We start from the raw sequence: 19,228 nt of genomic DNA on the forward strand, positions 1-19,228 counted from the left end.
CATTCCAGAGAGAGCCAACAAAATACTATCAGGTAGGTGATGGCTAGAACAGTGTGTGTGGATAGCAAGGGCCAGAGAGCACAAGAACCGTCCCAGGATCCTACAGGAGCAGTTCCAATCCAGGGTCTTGTATGCATTGAAGACAATGGGGAAAACGCAAATAGGTGCACCCTGGCCATGTCCTCTTAACCTCTATAGCACCTGCCAGCAAACTGCAGACAGTCTGCACACCACACCTGCACAAGGAAAGGTAGTAAGTGCTATGATCTTCACAGGGCGCCTTACTCCAATGCTACCAGAGTCATTCTATCTGCCTGTTTACTCCACAGGCAGGATGCCCCCACTGGAACTGCACACCCCTGAATCCACTCCCACTGTGGCTGATGCTCACAGAGCCACAACAAAGCCATAAATATATGTTCAAGCGGCAGGTTATGGATGGGCGAGCTCAGTGGAGATTGACAGATATTACCGCAGACTTTCTGGGTTTCAAATAATAAGCTAAATGATATGTGAAAACTTTGTCCATAAAAAGAAAAGGAGGACTTGTGGCACCTTAGAGACTAACAAATTTATTTATTTTGTTAGTCTCTAAGGTGCCACAAGTCCTCCTTTCCTTTTTGCAGATACAGACTAACACGGCTGCTACTCTGAAATTTGTCCATACATTTACTCTTTTTATAAAAGTCATAATTATTTTTATGGTGAGCTAATTAAAAACACATGCTTTCCCCCCTACCTCCCAGGACATGTGTGCTATGGAAACACTAAAGAGAACCACAAGAGAATTTTACATTTTCCTTTCCAGTAATAGTGGACATGATAATACAGTTGGATCAGATTCAGGCCTGAAAAATCCAGCCAGCTGGCTCCACTCATTTGTGACACCTTAAAACAATGCAATGTCCTGCGAAGTCAGAGAAGTCTAGTAGAACATGGAGCTGTCCCAATGAGGATTTAAGTAAGTCCTGCAATCTGGTCTCATATACAGATTCAACATTTATACTAGGCTTGTATCTCTGTAATGCATCAAACCAAGATCTCAGATCTAAACATCCCTAACTTTAGGTTTGGGGAAGTTGAGGGTCGGGAAGAATTGAAATTTGGATCCAAATTTTACAGCTTAGGCCTGTCTCTAACTAAAACACTTTAAGGAATCATCTGCACCATTGGAAAAAACTGATCTTAATTTTCCCATGAAACCTGAGTGGAGAGAGCTTGGAGAAGGAAACCTGATCGATCTCGTAAAATACTTTATTGATGCAAGAATAAAAGGGAATTGACATGTAGTTAGTCTCATTTCAAACCATGACAAATGTAATAATGGAATGCCATAGTTTGGGAGACTGCTGAGCCAAGTATAATGTGCTGTAATTTAACTGTAGCCAAAATATGGCAACATCCGAATGCCTACCAGAAAATCAGCACAAGATCTTAACAAATACATTGTAAACAATTATATTTTATTTCAATGCATCAATACAAAAACAATGCAGGCTTTTATACTGCACATATACACAATGGATTTAAAGACATTTGCAATCTGATTGCCTTTGTATCTATTAATGTAGCTGTACTGTACGCTGTGGTTCACCAATGCCATGCTTTAAACATCCAAGAACCTGGAGAGGGCTGTAAAGCTCAACAAAGCTGTTACTTGTCCTTGTAATCAAGAAGAACAAAAGAGTCAAAATTTGGTCTAGCGGGTGGTAATTGTTAATGAAGGCCCTGATCCTGCAGTTGAATCAATGCATGCTGACCTTTACACTCACATAGAGCACTACTGAAGTCAGCACAGCTCCTCGTAGACCCAAGGCTCTGTGTGTACAGCTCCAATTTCAAGATCAGGTCCTAAAACAATTCCTTGGAGTGGGGGGGAATTCCTTTAAAAAAAAACCCCAAAAAGTTTTTTTAAAAATCTTGTTAAATAAAAGCTCTGAATTTTTTAATCTCCTGGAAGTTTCTAAAAAAAGAAAGTAGATCTCAAAGCACTTTACAAGGCGATCGGGATCATTAGACCTATTTGACAGATGGGAAAACTGGGGCACAGAGCAGTGAAGTGGCTTGCTTAAGGTAACCCAGCAGGCCACACTGGTACTAGAGCTCAGGATTTCTACATCATAGGCCATAAGACCCTACTGCTTTGTTACATTTGGCCCTTCACAACTAGTTCTTCCTGCTACGAATCCTCAGTTTATTTGCTTTCATACCTAGTGGATTTTTTCCCCAGTACAAACTATTGTTTATCTATATTATTTCATGCAGAGAATCAATCCTATGTTTACATAGTACAGGATTCTGACCTCATTCACGCCGGTCAAAACCCAGAGTAACTCCATAGGCTTCAACTCATTGGTTTACACAGGCGTTAAGTGAGGTCCTAATCTTGCTCATTTTGTTCTTCTTTGATAACCAAAGACCTCTTGTTTTGCCCTTGCAAGGCAGCTGGTCCTGCCCGTGCAGAACCAGGGCCAGGTCCCCAGCGAATGAAAAGTGCCATAGCTCCATTGACTCTGCTGAAGCTACCTCACTTTACGCCAGCTGAGGATGTGTCCCTCAATATTTGACAATAATGCACTTGGCACAAGAGGAAAACTGCTTCGTTTTCTACAAATAAACCTATCACTGCATTCAGGTTGGCACAACAAGGAAAAGAAAATGAAATGAGTCCCAACTGGGCTGAGCGCAGAAGAGAACTCTCTCCTCGGATTAAAAGCACATTGACATTCTGTTTCATTTGGTTGTGCTCATACTCTGTCCCCTCCTCCTTTTCCCACAAAGATCCAAGAGTAGGCTCTTGTTTACTACACTTGTCCTTGACCTAAGGTTGTCCCAGGGTTCTTAGATCTCTCTGTACACTTTGATTTTGGGAATAGCTGTTGTCCTTTCATGTGCTGTCTCAACTAGTGATGAACAAGAAACCTAGTTGTGTTCTGAGCTCAGTACCGTAAGATGACCCCTAAGAAGTTCAGGAGGTCCAATTCCCATGCCACCAAGGCTTCTCTCCAAAAAAGCCCACTGACCTGAGCTGGCATCATAGTGTTCTTTTTTCCCAAAGGTACTAGACAGATGGAAGGAGTCTAGTGGCAGAATGGACTTTCTCTGAAACAGAATCAGATAGCTCCTCTTAGGTGTCTGCTTACTCTGAGCCTGGCCCGATGCCCAATGAAGTCAACAGGAGGCTTTCCATTGTCTTCAATCTGTGTTGGATCACATTTCCTAACCCCACCCATTCCCTGACTCCCACTTGTGTAACCTTCCTCCATAAAAAACAACAAGGAGTCCTTGTGGCACCTTAAAGACTAACAAATTTATTTGGGCATAAGCTTTCGTGGGCTAAAACCCACTTCATTAGATGCATGGAGTGGAAAATACAGTATCCATGCATCCATGCATCTGATGAAGTGGGTTTTAGTCCACGAAAGTTTATGCCCAAATAAATTTGTCAGTCTCTAAGGTGCCACAAGAACTCCTCGTTGTTTTTGCTGATACAGACTGACACGGCTACCGCTCTGAAAACTTCCTCCATGAGTGCAGGAAGAAAGGGGTGGTAGTTAAAAAGAGAAACAAAGCTGTGGTGTATCAAAATTTCAATCATGATCCAAAGAGCTAACCGGCACTAAAAAGTATTGTGTCCAGAGGGTTGCTTAGCACCACAGTTCTCACTGGTTTCATTGAGAGCTGAAGGTGTCTACGCCCCAACTTTTCCAGTTGTGACTACATTATAGCTCTGGATAAGCTAATTCATTCTGTTTGCCTCAAAAGCACCATTCAGAATGAAATGAAGCTGATCAAGACACACACAAAGGACCTGTCAAATAGTGCTTATATTTCTGTGACGTCATAGGAATACAATACTTCACATGAGATGGGGAAATGTCCTTTCAAATACCATGGGCACACACATAGTTTTTTATATACAAATGTTGCCCTAATAGGAACAGGGTATTTTTTTTTTTTTTTGCTATTTAATTAAAATCAAGGATTTTCAAGACCACATCAACATAATAAAACACCACTATTCTTTTGCTCTTGAAATGATAAATTCAAACAAATTTCATTTGATAAACACTAGTAAAGCATGGCATATATATAAACACTTCTAACCTCGTAAGTACAATATGCACAAAATATTTCCCCAGAATAATGTCATGCAACTCACCAGGCTACTGCTTGTACCCAAAGTGTTGGAATGTGTTTATTGTTTATAGTGTACTGGAGTGGCAGACTCCTGTAGATAGTGGTTGTCTTGCTTATAGGTGCCTGAGAAAACTGTTGACGGTCATGAAGAACCATTTACTACGGGTCAGGGTTAATCTCTTTGGGCCTAGTCACGCCCCTTAAATCACCACGGGTGTGTAAAATGGGGAGTGGGTGTCAAGCAGCAGAGAGGGGGAGGCCACACCCAGAATACTGCAAGGGCTCTGTATGCACCAGTGCATAGGGGTTTATTCTGGGAAGGCAGTACCAATGGGTCCATGACTACCCAGAGCTACTGACCATGGATGCCTTCCAGAATGTCAGTGTTCAGCAGTAGTTACCACGCTATGATACCAGAGACGTTGCAGTGTTTCCCAGGATAGCTGCACATGGCATTTTGGAGTGAGCCTTTCAGCCCAGGTCAATGGCTCTAAAAGTTCTGATATAGACAGTGCTTTGAACTTGCAGCTCGGGCTGAAGCTGCTGAAGTTGCAGCTGGGGCTGGGGGATTCAGCGCCCAAGCTCCAGCCCCTGCCACAACTGCAATGTGTTGTTTACGATGCAGCTATTTTTAGAGCAATAGTGCAACTAGCCTGAGTCTGAGAGACATCCCTAGATGCTGTGGTGTGACAACGGTTGGGAAATATGGGCCTTTTAATGGCTGCTGCTGCACAGTAAATCCATGGCCTTGGTGGAAGAGGATTCACGGATGGCAGAGGAACTCCTATTCAAAGCCCATTCACAGTGAGTGTCAAGGAAAGAACGGGTATTTTACTTCAGCCCCATATCTCCACCACAGTATCACCCTCAGCAGAATGGGAAACACCAGGCCTGGGATATGGCTGTGTTTAATGGTGTCGGCTGGGCGCCGGAATGTTTGGTCCTTTGCCAAAAAACTATAAACAGCTTTTCAACCTTCTTCCCTCTTTTACAAAAACATAAGGATAAAAAAATATACAAAGTAGCTACAAATCTTTCTAAATATTTTGTAGTGAACATTACATGTCGATTAAACAGCTTGTTAGTGGTTGTCCTATAATTCTTCACTACAGTTTTATGCAGGGTAAGGATTTCAGGGACCTGCATCGTCCGAGGGGCCTCAATCCAAGTGCTGAATTTCTACCTGCAGTTTTTGCTTGTGCAACCATTGAAGAGCCAAATAATAAGATTTTGATACCTGCCTAATTTTGTGGGTGTGGGTGAGACAGCCACTCATAAATCTGGCCATCAGATGCTGGCCATCCATTGCTTGTCCTTGCCAACAACATACGGTTAATACTGCAGTGCATATTTAAAGGGCATTTTTGAAAATGTGGCCCAGTTTATTTGCAAACAATGGATCAGATCATCATCTGGTGCAAATCAGCGTAGCTCCATTGAAATCAACAGAGCTATGTCTATTTCCACCAGCTGAGAATCTGGTTGATTTCTTCATTGGCTTCATACAATAAAGTCTGTTGCTATGTTAGGCTTCTCTTCCAAGGAGAAAAACTAAATTAGTTCGGATTTTTCTGTATACTTAAAAACAATGTCTTTACAGAGCAGAACAAACAAAACATTTCACAAATCCATATCTTATATGTTTCTGCGTCAAACAGCACAATAGCTCAAGGACAAGAACTAGTCCAACTGCCTTTACAGGTCGTTACAAAATGTGTCCATCTTAAAACAACGGAAGAAAAGCAGATTGTAACTATACTGCAAATCCTGGGACTGGAATTAGGAAACCAGAGGTGGCGACAGAAAAAGGCTTGGGTAGTGAGTTAAAAATAGCCAGTGATGTTCAAGTTTCAACAGTGTGTTGTATGTGATCTACTGATGAACTTCCCAGGGAATCCATGATCTCAAACCATTGCAAAGTAATAGGAACGATGACAATTAAATGTTCTATAATTGAACTGAACAGAGAGAGAATAGAGCATACATTATGAGCAATGCTTATGTGCTACAGCAACAAAAAAGACACTCTTTTTGCTCCTTGCTTTGCATATGGTAGCAGATTGTCAACATGAGGATAGGCAGTTGATCAGACCTAAAAAGTATGAACACAAGTGCTGTGCTACTGATGGCTCTATAATGTATGTGTTACAGGCCAGATTCTCAGCAGAAGTGAATGGAGCCAGTTTACACCAGATGAGAAATTTGGTCCCACAGTGGTACTCTGGTTTCTTTAGTGTGGTTCAGGTTTGTTACAGAAGTGCTATAAAGCTACCAGTGAGTAACGTAAGTGTCTGGCATCAGTGCACGGATCCTCATATGGCATCAATGTAAGTATCCTCTCATGTGCTTCTGCCCTTCAGAAAAAGTTACTCCAAACCAGAACTTACTTCAAATATCCTTCTTTAAACAGAAAAACAAAAGGGTAAAGCAATAATAATAATAATAGTAATCATAAAACAGGAACAAAACAAAATTTTGACACGGTATTTCTGAGACTGGGAGAAAGTCCCTTGCAGTATTTATAGTGCTATTCAGCAGCTTGCGTCTGGAGAGATTTGTTCTCCTGGAGGACACAGTTCCCATTTTCTGATGCATCTGAGCTCCCTGGTAGGGATTCTGGCGGAGGCGGTTTGTAAAGTAAACAGGCCAGCAGGAAGAAGACTGTTCCAACCACCTGTAATCATCAAGACATCCCCTGTTACTGTTAGAGCCACTTTTAATACCAAACATGACCCTAACTTATTTAAAAACCCAGGGCCAGATCCTCAACTGATGTAAATCAGCAGAGCAACCGTGAAGACAGTGGTGTTGCTGGTGCCAGTGGAAGTATGCCAATTAACAACGGCAGAGTAGCTCCCTCCAGGCTTCCCAGATCCAGATTAAAAGGGAGGGAGTCGTAAGGACAATTTGACATGCAGGTGATCTGTGCAGGAGGATTTGGCTGGATTATAATGACAAGGAAGAGATTAGCCAGGAAAATAGATTCGTTTGTGGCTCTGGGAATATGCTCCAGTTGATTAGGAGCAGGGGTGCATGCCTACTTTTTAGGAACGTGCACGAAACCTCAGTGAGCAGCCAGCTAATTGGCAGAGTTCCCTTGAATGTAGAGGCAGCAAAGCAAGACTGCACAAGGGTGAGACCCTAAAAACTTATTTTAGAAGCTCTTGCTACGATGTGAGTAGTGCTTAGCATGATGCAAATTACAAATAAAAGTTCATAAAAGTACACACACAATTTATGGTCATAGTTTTCAGACCGACACTGTACTATGCTGTGCAGGGTGGGGACAATCATACCCATTAGCATTATGGAGGGGGATTCATCCAGACCAAACAATCCTTGACGATGATGAAGATCCCATATAAACTTCACACATGGCCCCCCACTGTCATCTTTCTAACAGACTGACCCCAAACCCTCCATTTAAACCATTGCAGCTTCAGGAAAGGTTCTGAAGCTGAACTTTTCAGTCATGGCCTATCATCACATAGCATCAAACCCTGCATGTAAAAAGGACCGTGGCTAGAACCGTGCCATTATTTTGGAAACAAACTGGGTTTTCTTGCAGCTGGGATTTGTTTTTAAATGAAGAACTGTTTGGATTTGGGGGGGGAGGCAGGTCAGCTCTTTACTTTGTTCTTGACAATTATGTATGATTCCCTTCTGAAGTTCCCAACTTGCGAGATTTTGACTACATCAAGGGGCAATACCTTGGCTTCGAAGGCCTCACTGTCACCAGTAGGTAAGTTTGCTGAGTAGCTGGGGGAAGACTGGATTGTGGAGTGTACAACGCTGCATGCCCAGGAACTCCATGTGGCAGGGGCTAGATTCTCTGATCACCTGACTCCATGACGGTACTGCACTGGGATCTTAGTGGGATGCTCCAGCCATTTAAAAGACCTGGAACCACACTGCACTGAACTACATGGATTTAGAGCAGCTGAGGATCTGACCTATGGTATTTTGCTGTGTATACTAGCATTGCTACACACATGCCTTCTCATCACAGCTGCTGATCCCTATTGTGACCTGCAAGCTAAGTGAGCTAAAACAATGCTTTCTGACCACAAATATTGAAACATTCGCCCTCTCGACATTTTCAAGCAGTGATCAGAGAATAGCTATTTACTCTTCTTTACAGCACGAGCGGCGTGACCTGAGTCACACTAGCTAACGGACCGTATTTATATACTCAACTCCACTTCTGGAGTGAGTGATTTTAATAAAATGTGGGTTTTGTGGAGTTTTTCCCCTAAAATTTTAGACGAAAAACATTTAGCTTGGAAAATAATATGGAGTCAGGAGAATGACGGTACCCACAAGTTGTTAAATTGTGAATCATAATGGAATATTTGCATTTAGTGACAAACACTTTGCTGTGTTTTCACAGCAAAGTTGCGTGAAGATAGGATTCGTGTTGTGATCGGAACAGCATAACAGAGGTTTCCAAAATTCTGCCACAGCCGGCGCTGCTCATCTAACCAGTCATAAGCAAAAAGCACAGGCTAGGAGATGTGAAAGCGAAACAGTAACTGGGCATCACCTTGTAGACAATTCCAGCAACCAGAGTGTATCGGCTCATGGAGGAGTTCTGGTAAACGTAGCAAGAACCTTGTTCTCCACACTGGTCCTGCCACACCAGACATGATAGATCAATCAAAGAGCCAAAGGCAATAGGACCGGGAATGCCTCCTGCATGAAGACAGAATGGAACATCAATTGATATAATTTCTATCTATTATCCTCAAGGTAGCCCAAAGCACTTTTGAAACAATGTGTCAGGTTTTGCAGGTACAGTGACTGAGTAAGCTAACACTGCAACCTGCATGGCTGGAATTTCCAAAAGAGATCCTAAAGGAGTTAGGCACCCAAACCCTACTGGATTTCAGTAGGAGTTGGGTGACTAATGCCCATCAGCTCCTTTGAAAACCACAGCCTATGAACTCAGCAATGACTTATGTACTTAGGACCCATTTTCTTTTTGGAATGAGCAGTTGCCCACTGCTATTGTTTACTCCTTTGGAAACATGTTATGGGAGTTTTAGTTTTCCCTCCAACAGCCAGATTACATGGTTAACAAGGGATCTCACTTCAGCATACGATACTTGTAAGAGTTCAAATCTGCATCCCCACCAGGACCTCAAGGAACTTTTGGTGTCTTGGCACCTTAATTTACTAAACTCAAGCTAATGATACTGTATGAAGCTTTGCTGTTCTGTATTAAGTTATCTCTAGAGCTGGGTGAGCTATTCACAGTGAACAATCTAGCTGCAAAATTTAACTTTTTTTTTCCTGTTTGCAAATTACATGCAAACAGGATTGGATGTTTATGAATAGTGCAGGTATGTGAGAGAAAACATCCTCCACTCAAACATCACATGTCCCCATTCCCCTTCCCTTAAACTATCTGTATTTGGCCCACAGACACTCCTGTGATAAGTGTTTTACAAATACAATAGGGAAAACATACACATTCACACCATACTATACCTAGAGTTCTTACTACAATCCACTGGATTCCTAGTGCAAATGATTTCTGTCTGTCGGAGACACACCTGGAGCACACAAAGTTAGAATTTTAAAATGCTGACGTGAAGTAGGAGCAGCTCCCCAGCACCAAAGAGAAGAGCCTCTCCACACCCCGTAATACCGTCAAACAGTATACTCTGATGATAAAGGGATGATGATATTTTCAGCCGGAATGAGGCTCATTCTCCCTTTTTGTGGACATAATGTGCACCAGCAAAATTTGTGCCCACACTTTTTGGAATTGTGAGGGCAAATCCGGGAATTTGCACATCTAACTACCTCACTGCGGGCACAAATGAGCAACATACAGACGCAAGCACTCAGATTGTGCTCACAATTGGACTGAATGGAGAATCACGCTCGATATCTTCAACACGCTGAAAACTGGGCCCTTTTCATCAGGCCCCGTCCCACAATTGCTAGGATAAAATGAAAACATTTGCATTCAATTACTTTCTGCTGTACAGTAAAGAGAAGGTTCCGCTGCTTACCGTAGAGTTGCAGTCAGTGCAGGAATACTGCATAGGAATGTAAAGAAAATCACAAAAAACATGAAAACCAGAAGGACAGTCCTTCTCTCACAGGAGGAAGTGCATCTCCCTGCTATCGCTTGGGCAGAACCAGTGGGATCATTCTCCAGGATACAGCTACACTCATGGTAAACCTGGGAAACAAACACCTCGTCAATTTCCCAAAGAGACAGTGTTTCTACAGTCATAATTTGGGCAATTACTAGAATTGAACATGGTGAATCCCCTACAGATCAGTTGTTTTTGCAGCTGGGTTTTGCTCCTGGAGCAGAATAAGGCAACCACAGCAGGGCCAAGAATTTGGCCTTTTGTCAGTTTCCAGTGCAGATATTATCGGGTCGGGTAGTAATGAACTTCACAAGACTGCTCTGAACTCTGGAAACATTAGTTATTGCGTGATGTGAACACCCTCACACACACTGTCCCCTCTGTGCACAAAATACTAACAGGGGATTAAAAGCACACAATGGGACAAACTCTGCTCTGAGAATGGGAATTATGTGCACACAATGGGACAAATTCAGTTCCTAGTTATACCCGTGTAAATTCAGAGTTGAGATCAGTTATTAACAAATATAGGCTTGAAATTAGATGAAGTTTTTTGACCATCAGAGGAATGAAGTTCTGGCACAGCCTTCCAAGAGGACCAGTGGGGGCAAAAAACTTAACTAGTTTCAAGACTGAGCTTGATGCATTTATGGAGGGGACGGTATGATGAGACTGCCTACAATGGCATGTGGCCCATCTGCAACTGTTAGTAGCAAATCTCCAATGGCCAGAGATGGGACACCACATGGACTACAGTGAATTCTTTCCCACGTGTCTCACTGGTGGGTTTCACCAACATGTTCAGGGGCTAACTGATCACCATATTTGGAGTGAGGAAGGAATTTTCCGCAGGTCAGATTGGCAGACATCGTTCCTCTGCAGCGTGGGAGCACAGGGCACAGGCTGGTTTGAAACAGAGTAAATGGTGGATTCTCTGTTCTTTAAATCATGATGTGAAGGCTTCAGTAACTCAGCCAGAGGTTGGGGGGGTCTATTACAGGCATGGGGGGGGGAAGGTTCCGTGGCCTGCGATGTGCAGGAAGTCAGACTAGATGATCATGATGGATCCTTCTGGCCATAAAATCTATGAATTTATGAGTTATGCAGGATTTACATCAGTGCAGCCGAGAGCAGAATTCGACCTATTGCATGGAGTCTAGGCCCTTAAGTAATAACATTCGGAACTTCAAATTCCAAAATGGAGCAGCAGGTCTAGGTCAGTGCTGAGCAGCAGAAGCATACGTCGAGTACTTGAATCTCAGTTGGTGCCCACCACTCACAAATCCTACATATTCACAGGGCGTCCTTCTACAGTTTATATCTGATTTGAAGCAAAGCTCAAAACCCAAAAAAACTTAATGTAACTTCATCAAGGCTGGCCAGAATTTAGGAAGGCGTATGTGCTAACTAATGTTCTTTGCGAACCCCTGGGTTCTTCAAACTATACCTTCTTGCCACTATCGAGGAATGATTTTTTTTTGCACCCTGCATGGCAGGCAGAGTAATACATGATGTCATCGCTTCCGCAGACTGGACTGTAGAGCTCCCTTAGACAATCACATTCGGCATTGCACGCTGCTGTCAGGTTTAAGCTGCTTTCCAGTAAGATGCTAAAGGAAACAGTGGATTAGTCAACAGATATTCCTTTAACAGTATCTTCCAGGGCTGGGTGGAGTGGAATAAGGGCTTGTCTACCTTATCCGCTGGATCGACGGGCAGCGATCGATCCAGCGGGGATCGATTTATTGCGTCTAGTCTAGACACGATAAATTGACCGCCGAGTGCTCTCCCGTCGACTCCTGTACTCCACCGGAGCGAGAGGTGCAGATGGAGTTGACAGGGGAGCATCAGCTGTTGACTCACCGCAGTGAAGACACTGTGGTGAGTAGATCTAAGTATGTCGATTTCAGCTACGTTATTCAAGTAGCTGAAGTTGTGCAACTTAGATCAATCCACCCCCCCCCGCCCAGTGTAGACCAGACCTAAGAGGAGAAGGAGGGCACAGGGGTGTGTGAGAAGGGATGCTAAGGTAGTGGGATGCTGGAAGGTGCTGGGCTGAGTGTAGTCATACACTTGGAACATGCCTATAAGGTTAGCCTTGCAACCATGCAGCGACATTATTCTGTAGTGCATTAATATTAACCTCAGTGTTGATGACTCAAGTTTATCCTCGTGTTTCTGTACCATCACAACACATGCCTGACGGGAACTGTGATCATTATTATTACCTTCGGTTGTACATCTGTGTTACTCCTGCCATAGGCATGTTAGGGCAGTGAATGAAAAATATGAAAGCAGCCAGTAGACTTGTCACTGTGCAAAGTAAACACAACTTGATGATTCCTGAACAGCGAAGCTTAAGCTTATTCACGAAGAATCCTCCTAGGAATGTGCCTCCTCCCCCCGCTGGCACGACAAGATAACCTAGGGGGAAAAACCAAGCCCATAAATGTCAGGAAGGGAGTTTCTATTTGTCTGAATAAATACACTACAGAGTTGGCACAATTTTAACTCCTTCCGTGCCACAGGCCTAGGGTTGTTTCTTGATGGGAATTTATAGGACTTGAAAAGAAAAGAAAAGAAACATTCTGCCCTGTGTAGCAGCTCTGAAAGCCTACTCCAAAATCTGAGAAAATAAGGAAATATTTTTTGCATATAGTGCAGTTCTGCCCTGAAAAATGACTCCCCAAGAATAGCATTATTGTATCCCACTGAATTCAGATAAAATTTGCTCAGTTTACCAATTTAAATGTATAAACATATGTGTGTATGTGTATATATATATATTTTCTAATTGGCTGGCCTGCAAACTCAGTCTGGGATCTGAGAGTGAAGCTGGGTTCTTTCCAGCTGCATGTCACTAGTAATACAGCTTCTGCAGCTCAGATGCTCTCCTCATTTGCACTTGAGTAATACTTAGACACCACTGTTGACAGTTCTCTTGATGGTGCACAAATAGGAACAAGCCCCAGCTCACTCTGTGTTGGTTTGGCAGGACCAACCGGTGTAAAAGTTGGAAAAACGTTTCCCACTAAAGTTAGTAGATATAACACTGACTACACACAGGGTGCAGGTCTGCTGGGTCCAAAGGTGCCATTTATATCTAAGACTGCAGCCACTTTTTACACACAGTATAATTATTGCATAGTGTCAGGATTGCATTTGCCTCTGTGACAAAAGAGATCATCTCCTTGGTCATGAGATTTTACTATTTTTAGACAATATAAAATTTACATGGACATTATTGAAAATCTGTTTTCTTACCAAACAAGGTAGCAGCTTCGGAGGCACTTAAACCATACTGTGACTCAAGGAACTTGGGTCCAAAAGTAGACATTCCCGCAATGAGCGTGGCTTCAGTTGCTCCAGCTAAACAGAGGAAGATGAAGGTAGGGTTCTTCAGAAGCAGCAATAATGATCTGTCGAGTCCAAGAGGCATACAGAAAAGACAAATATGATGCAATTGCGTAGCGTGGTGCACTTTTACTTCATTACTGTCTCTTTGAATCTAAAGCCTAGAGGGGGGTCTTTAGGCTCATCCTTGCATAAGGGCGGTACCCAGCTGCCCCATCTTTCATTGGAAGAAAAAAAAAGGAAAGAGTTGATGCAGCTCTTTAAAAATGCAGCATGCTTCTCTCCTCAATGCTGATTCAGCCATGGTGCCAAGGAGCAGCACCCCTCTCTAACCACTCCCTCTCCACCTACTCAGGGTGGGGAGTATCAGGTGAACATTGTTGGGTAGCATCCCCTGTCAGCAGTCTCCTCCCTTGGAAGTGGAAAATCTCAAGTTTGTCCACTGAGTTTGATCAATGTTGTCAGTATTTTTTTCCACATGCCTGTTCATGTAGAATGAGGGTTTTCCAAATTGAATACCTGGATTGTACCTGCAGACTTTGTGAATGCATCTGTTGTGCCCACCTAGCTGATATTGACATAAGCAAACAGGGACCAGCATATGCAAAATGGGTGTTGCATATGCAATCATTGACATCATAGGTACAAAATAATGTGGGTCTTGCGGACACAAATGGTGGAATCACAAATTCTGTGGGTGCAATTTAGATGGTGAGTTTTGAAAATTCGGGGCTTGTCTCTGCAAAGTGTTGAGTGCCCTCAATTCCCATTCAGGGCAATAAAATCTGAGGGTGCTCAGTACCTTTCCGAATTGGGTCAGAATTGAAGGACAGCATATCAATAAATACCCTTTTAGATCCTGATTCTGCTAGCTGTTGAATACACTCAATTCTCATCACAGTTTATGGGAATTATACCAGTAAGCAGTGATCTTAATCTTTTTAACTGTAGCGAGGCGATCTGGTTCCCCGCTGTCCCGGAGAGGGACAAGCCTCTCTGGACGCCAAAGTGGCGGAGCCAGCGAACCCTGCGCCCACCCCTCAGAGGTCAAGGTGCAGGACCGGAAGTATAAAAGCTCGACCCCAGAGCTCAGTTGAAACACAGCCACCGGAGACTCCAGATGCATGTGGTGGACTCCCAGCCAGGAGACCACGGCGATCGGAGGCCAACCCGAGGACTGGCCAGACCAGCCAATGTCTGATGCTAGCCTGAGCCCAGAGACGCTGCCAAGCTTGCCGTTCGCCAGTTACCCCGAGGAGTCGCCAAGCCAACCGAGCGCCAGTTACCCTGAGGAGCCCATGGTGTGTGATCCCTTGGAAGATGCCGGCTGGACCCAGGTACCTCTAGAGGGGGAGGTAGGAAGTAGCCCAGGGGCAGCCGACCCTAGTCAGGCTGCAACACTGCCAGAGCCAATGTCAGTGTGTTGCGGCCAGGAACCCCACTGACACAGCAGCGGGTCTTCTTCAGCTGCTAGGGCTCTGGGCTGGGACGCAGTAGAGTGGGTGGGCCTGCGTCCCCCCTGCCACCCACCTCGCGGGTGGCCATCTCCCCCTCTCCCAGGCCGCTCGGAGCCAGGAGCCTGGGCCTTGCTATCGAACTCTTTGCTCAGCCCCTGCCTGAGGGCCCTAAGCTACTGACTGTTGCCCTGCCCTGACCCAGCGCCTGGGTTTTGCTATTGAACTCTGCTCAGCCCCTGCCTGAGGGCCCTGAGCTGCTGACTGTTGCCCTGCCCTGACCCAGGGCCTGGGCTTGCTATTGAATTCTTTGCTCAGGCAGGCTAGTTCCCCGACACACATGACAGAAGTAGCGAGGCGGTCTGGTTCCCCGCCGCCCCGGAGAGTGACGGCCCCGGCTGGATGCGCCTACAGTAACCCTGACCCAGACCAGGTGATTGGGGTCAGGAAATAAAGCTGTGTCGCATACCAGCACTCCTGTGTGTCACACATTTACTATTTTACAACTCAAACCTAATAAGTTTCTTTCCTGCTCTAAGTACTTTCTTAAAGACCTTATCGTCCTACTGTAAAACAGCAATCAACAAAGGCCAGACAAAGTGGGGCACAGTTTAACTAGTATGTTTAGCAAATACATTTTCCTTTTGACTAACTGGAATTTATTAGGGGAAAGCAGACATTCCAGACAATTTGCCATGTTCCATATTTATGCAGAAAGATGATCCAGCAGCGATCCTGCTGTTGGATACAGAAAAAGCCCCAGGCTTGCTTGATAGTCTCAGTTCTCCTCCTCTATCTGGGATATTGAATTAGGAAATCTACACTGCTTTGCTGGGATTTCTTTTGTAACTGGCTTGAAATTCTGTCATGTAACTCTATTAGCCTGCCCCAATTGCTCCCCTCTGAGGCTGTTATATGTAATGAAAAGTCCTGCCCAAAGCAATTTGGAACAAACTGGTTATCTCTGGAATGACAGTGAGTGATGTACTCATCAGAGCTCTCTATACAGACAGATGATGTGTGTGTGTGTGTTTTGTGTCAAAATCACTTGACAATTGCTTATTGCTTTGGAGAGAATGTGGAATGGGGGCAAATCTACAGCCATGCAACTAGATGTCACATGAGTAGAGCTGGTCAAAACACTTCTGGTGGAACTCTTTTCTTTGGAAAATACTGATTAGATTAAATCAAAATGTGGGAGTGTATTGATCCTGTCAAAACTTTCGACGGAAACCAGGCAGGGAGGCAGGTGGGCCAGCTTCTATACGTTTCCCTGAGCAGCAGCCTTTCCATGCTACCTACTCCTCGGAAAGCTGGCTACCCATGGAGTTGGGCACCAAGGAGTTCGTTAGCCAGGAGCAAGCTTACAAATTCCATTTTGATTCTCCAGAAATGGAATTTTTCATCCCATGAAACATTTCAAATTATTCACTTTTCACCCTGAATTGAGATTTTTTTCCCTCTAACAAATTGAAACATTTTCAGTGGGAGGGAAGTTCTATTTTCTGGCCAGTTCTAATGTGGTGTCTCTGCATCACACATTCTGGGCAGTTAGATATTTATGAGTTACTACCACTGTGCTGTATATGACTTCTTTACACCCAAACAACCAAGAAATAAAAGAAAGAAAGAAAGAAAGAAAAATGGTAAATTCCTATAATGTAATGTCATAGGACCCTATTGCGACAGTTCTTTCTAACTGTTAGAATCAGCTTAATTACTTTAATATCCTTCCAGGGATGACCTTTTCTTTTTTTTCCCTATTATTTCCCTTAACTGTAACATGAAAGAAATTAATCTGCATGACTGTATTTTATTTGGAAGCATAATGCCTAATCTATTGACTAGAAAACATATGGCTGATTGCATCTATTGTGCGATGGCTCCTACCTGCTACACTCAAGAGAAAATAGAGCACTAGGACAGTCGTTATTCTACCACAGGAGAGGCATTTTTTCCTGCAGGTGCATGGGTCAGATCCTCAACTCGTGTAAATCAAGGTAGCTCCAGTGACACCATCAGAGGATCTGCCCCATCTTCTATTGCTAACACATGTAGGGACTGATCCTGAGAGGTAGTGACCAATACAAAGGCCACTGAAATCAATGGGAATCTTTCCATTGATATCAATGGGCTTTGGATCCAGAACAGCTGCTGCACAACTCCTGAGAAGTCCTGTATGTCCTCGACTCTTGAATTCACTGGGAGCTGAGGAAACTCACCATCTCGCAGGGATAAGGCCTGCTATATATTAAGGTCTGATCCTGCAACGCTTACCCATATGGGTAGCCCTTACTTATGCAAATAGTCCTGTTGACTTCACTGAGACCACGAGCAGGATCAACTCACCTGCGCAGAATAGGGACAATGGGTTGTCATAGCATTCACAGTCTAGTTACATTTTAATAGGTCAATAACATGCTACTTAAAAACTCTACACTTATGTTTGCATCATCTTGGTGTATGTGGCATGGGGACTTTTTCATCTTTTGAAAGGATTATTGTTAAAAAGCACCAAATGAAAAGCAATGAACTTCCTCCCTTTCCAAAGCTAAAACAGTGTTAAAGTTGTGATGCAAACCAACACTTCTTCCCCGCAGGTAATCCAAAGACAGGAATATAATATTGACCTCAGCTCTTTTTTTGGAGAACAGTGCATTGTGCATGCCTGATATATCAATGAGCAATCCTCATAAAACAGATGTTTATCAACTTTATCAACAAAACTCCCCTTCTCTGATCAGTCCCAGCAAGCTATTTATCAAGCGTGTCTATTGTATATTCTGTTTGAATCTCTATTGGATTGAAACCAGTGGACATTTTCATGTGCACTACCAAAGTGGAATATGCAATAGAAATCTGCAGAGGGAAGTAGAAAAAAAATGCTACTTTTATCAAGCCTTTCTGAACCAGGAATCAAGCCGCAATTCACTGATCAACTGTTTCATCGTATTGGCTTCATTCCTGGTTGTTGCTGGCTGCGAAAATAGCATAATTTTTTAAGTGGTACATGCTTTCTCAGGAGCAAAATCAGGCTACTTGGACACACTGAGTGGTTTCTTATTCTACATATTCTAGGTCATTCCATGTATCTCAATGGAACCGTCTTACTCTATAGAACACGAGAAAATGTGCCAGAGTCCCACCCCTAATTAACATAAAACTGGAATGGTGCTCCTATAAAACTAAAAGAAAAGGAGTACTTGTGGCACCTTAGAGACTAACAAATTTATCTGAGCATAAGCTTTCGTGAGCTACAGTTTACTTCATCAGATGCTCACGAAAGCTTATGCTCAAATAAATTTGTTAGTCTCTAAGGTGCCACAAGTACTCCTTTTCTTTTTGCGAATACAGACTAACACAGCTGCTACTCTGAAATCTATAAAACTAAGCTGCCTTTTGCCCTTGTAACTGACACATCAGCCCATTCATCCAAAGCTGCCTTGTTTACAGATGTGATCCATTCCTCTCAAACAACTTCCCTTTAGGGCATTCTTCTTCTCTCAAACCAAACCAGCAAACACAGACGCATGTAAAGTTGGGGTTGTTTTTTTTAATAAAAGGGACAATTGACTCATTTTTTAAGATGCATAAAAATACATTCAGCTCTAGGCTGGCTCTTACTTTATATGATCTGGTTTGCCCACCTCTAATTATTTGCCATCTGTTCTCCGGAGACTAGGTACATTAAGGAATGTTCAAGGCAAATGAACTGATCCTGCAGTCCTCACTCAGGCAAAGCTCCCCTGAGGTTGGTCAGAGTTTTGTTTCAGTGAGGCCTGCAGAGTGTGAAGCACTGAAGTTTAGATACAGCTCCCTTAACATTATTTAAATGCAGTTTTTGAATTTAATTTCCATGTGGTGAGTCATGACCTCCAAAAATGGCACTCAGTCAAGAATTTCATTTAATAACAAGGTGGAAATTGGTTCAATGCAATATTCTTCACCAAACATACTTAACCCCTGGCGAACTGCTTTGGTGTTGCCCTGTGTGAACAGTTGCTTAGAGTCAATCAAAGTTGGCTATTGTATGAGGTAAATTCTCCTGTGCATCTCTGTTTTAATTCTCCTTTTCATGTGCAGAGGCAGTTAATGATTCTAAAATTCACAAATCACCCTTAGCAACAGGATTATGGTTCCACAGCAGCTATTATTTTTGTCTGTGTGGGTACA

At 43.4% G+C, this 19,228-nt stretch overlaps 1 protein-coding gene across 3 annotated transcripts in view; it reads right to left on the reverse strand.

The window, feature by feature from the left end:
- Window positions 1-6,523: 6,523 nt before the first annotated feature.
- SLCO4A1 (solute carrier organic anion transporter family member 4A1) overlaps window positions 6,524-19,228 on the reverse strand; it is a 45,560-nt gene continuing 32,855 nt past the window's right edge. For all 3 annotated transcript variants that reach the window (XM_073309120.1, XM_073309121.1, XM_073309122.1), the window contains 7 exons: window positions 13,512-13,666; window positions 12,476-12,671; window positions 11,695-11,857; window positions 10,161-10,333; window positions 9,631-9,695; window positions 8,684-8,832; window positions 6,524-6,814 (listed from right to left, as the gene is read on the reverse strand). In XM_073309120.1, the coding sequence (XP_073165221.1) occupies window positions 6,668-6,814; window positions 8,684-8,832; window positions 9,631-9,695; window positions 10,161-10,333; window positions 11,695-11,857; window positions 12,476-12,671; window positions 13,512-13,666 (1,048 nt within the window). In that variant the 3' untranslated portion in view covers window positions 6,524-6,667. The remainder of the gene's footprint in view (window positions 6,815-8,683; window positions 8,833-9,630; window positions 9,696-10,160; window positions 10,334-11,694; window positions 11,858-12,475; window positions 12,672-13,511; window positions 13,667-19,228) is intronic.

Source organism: Lepidochelys kempii, chromosome 13 (genome assembly GCF_965140265.1).
Source record: "Lepidochelys kempii isolate rLepKem1 chromosome 13, rLepKem1.hap2, whole genome shotgun sequence".
Taxonomy (NCBI): Eukaryota; Metazoa; Chordata; order Testudines; family Cheloniidae; genus Lepidochelys; species Lepidochelys kempii.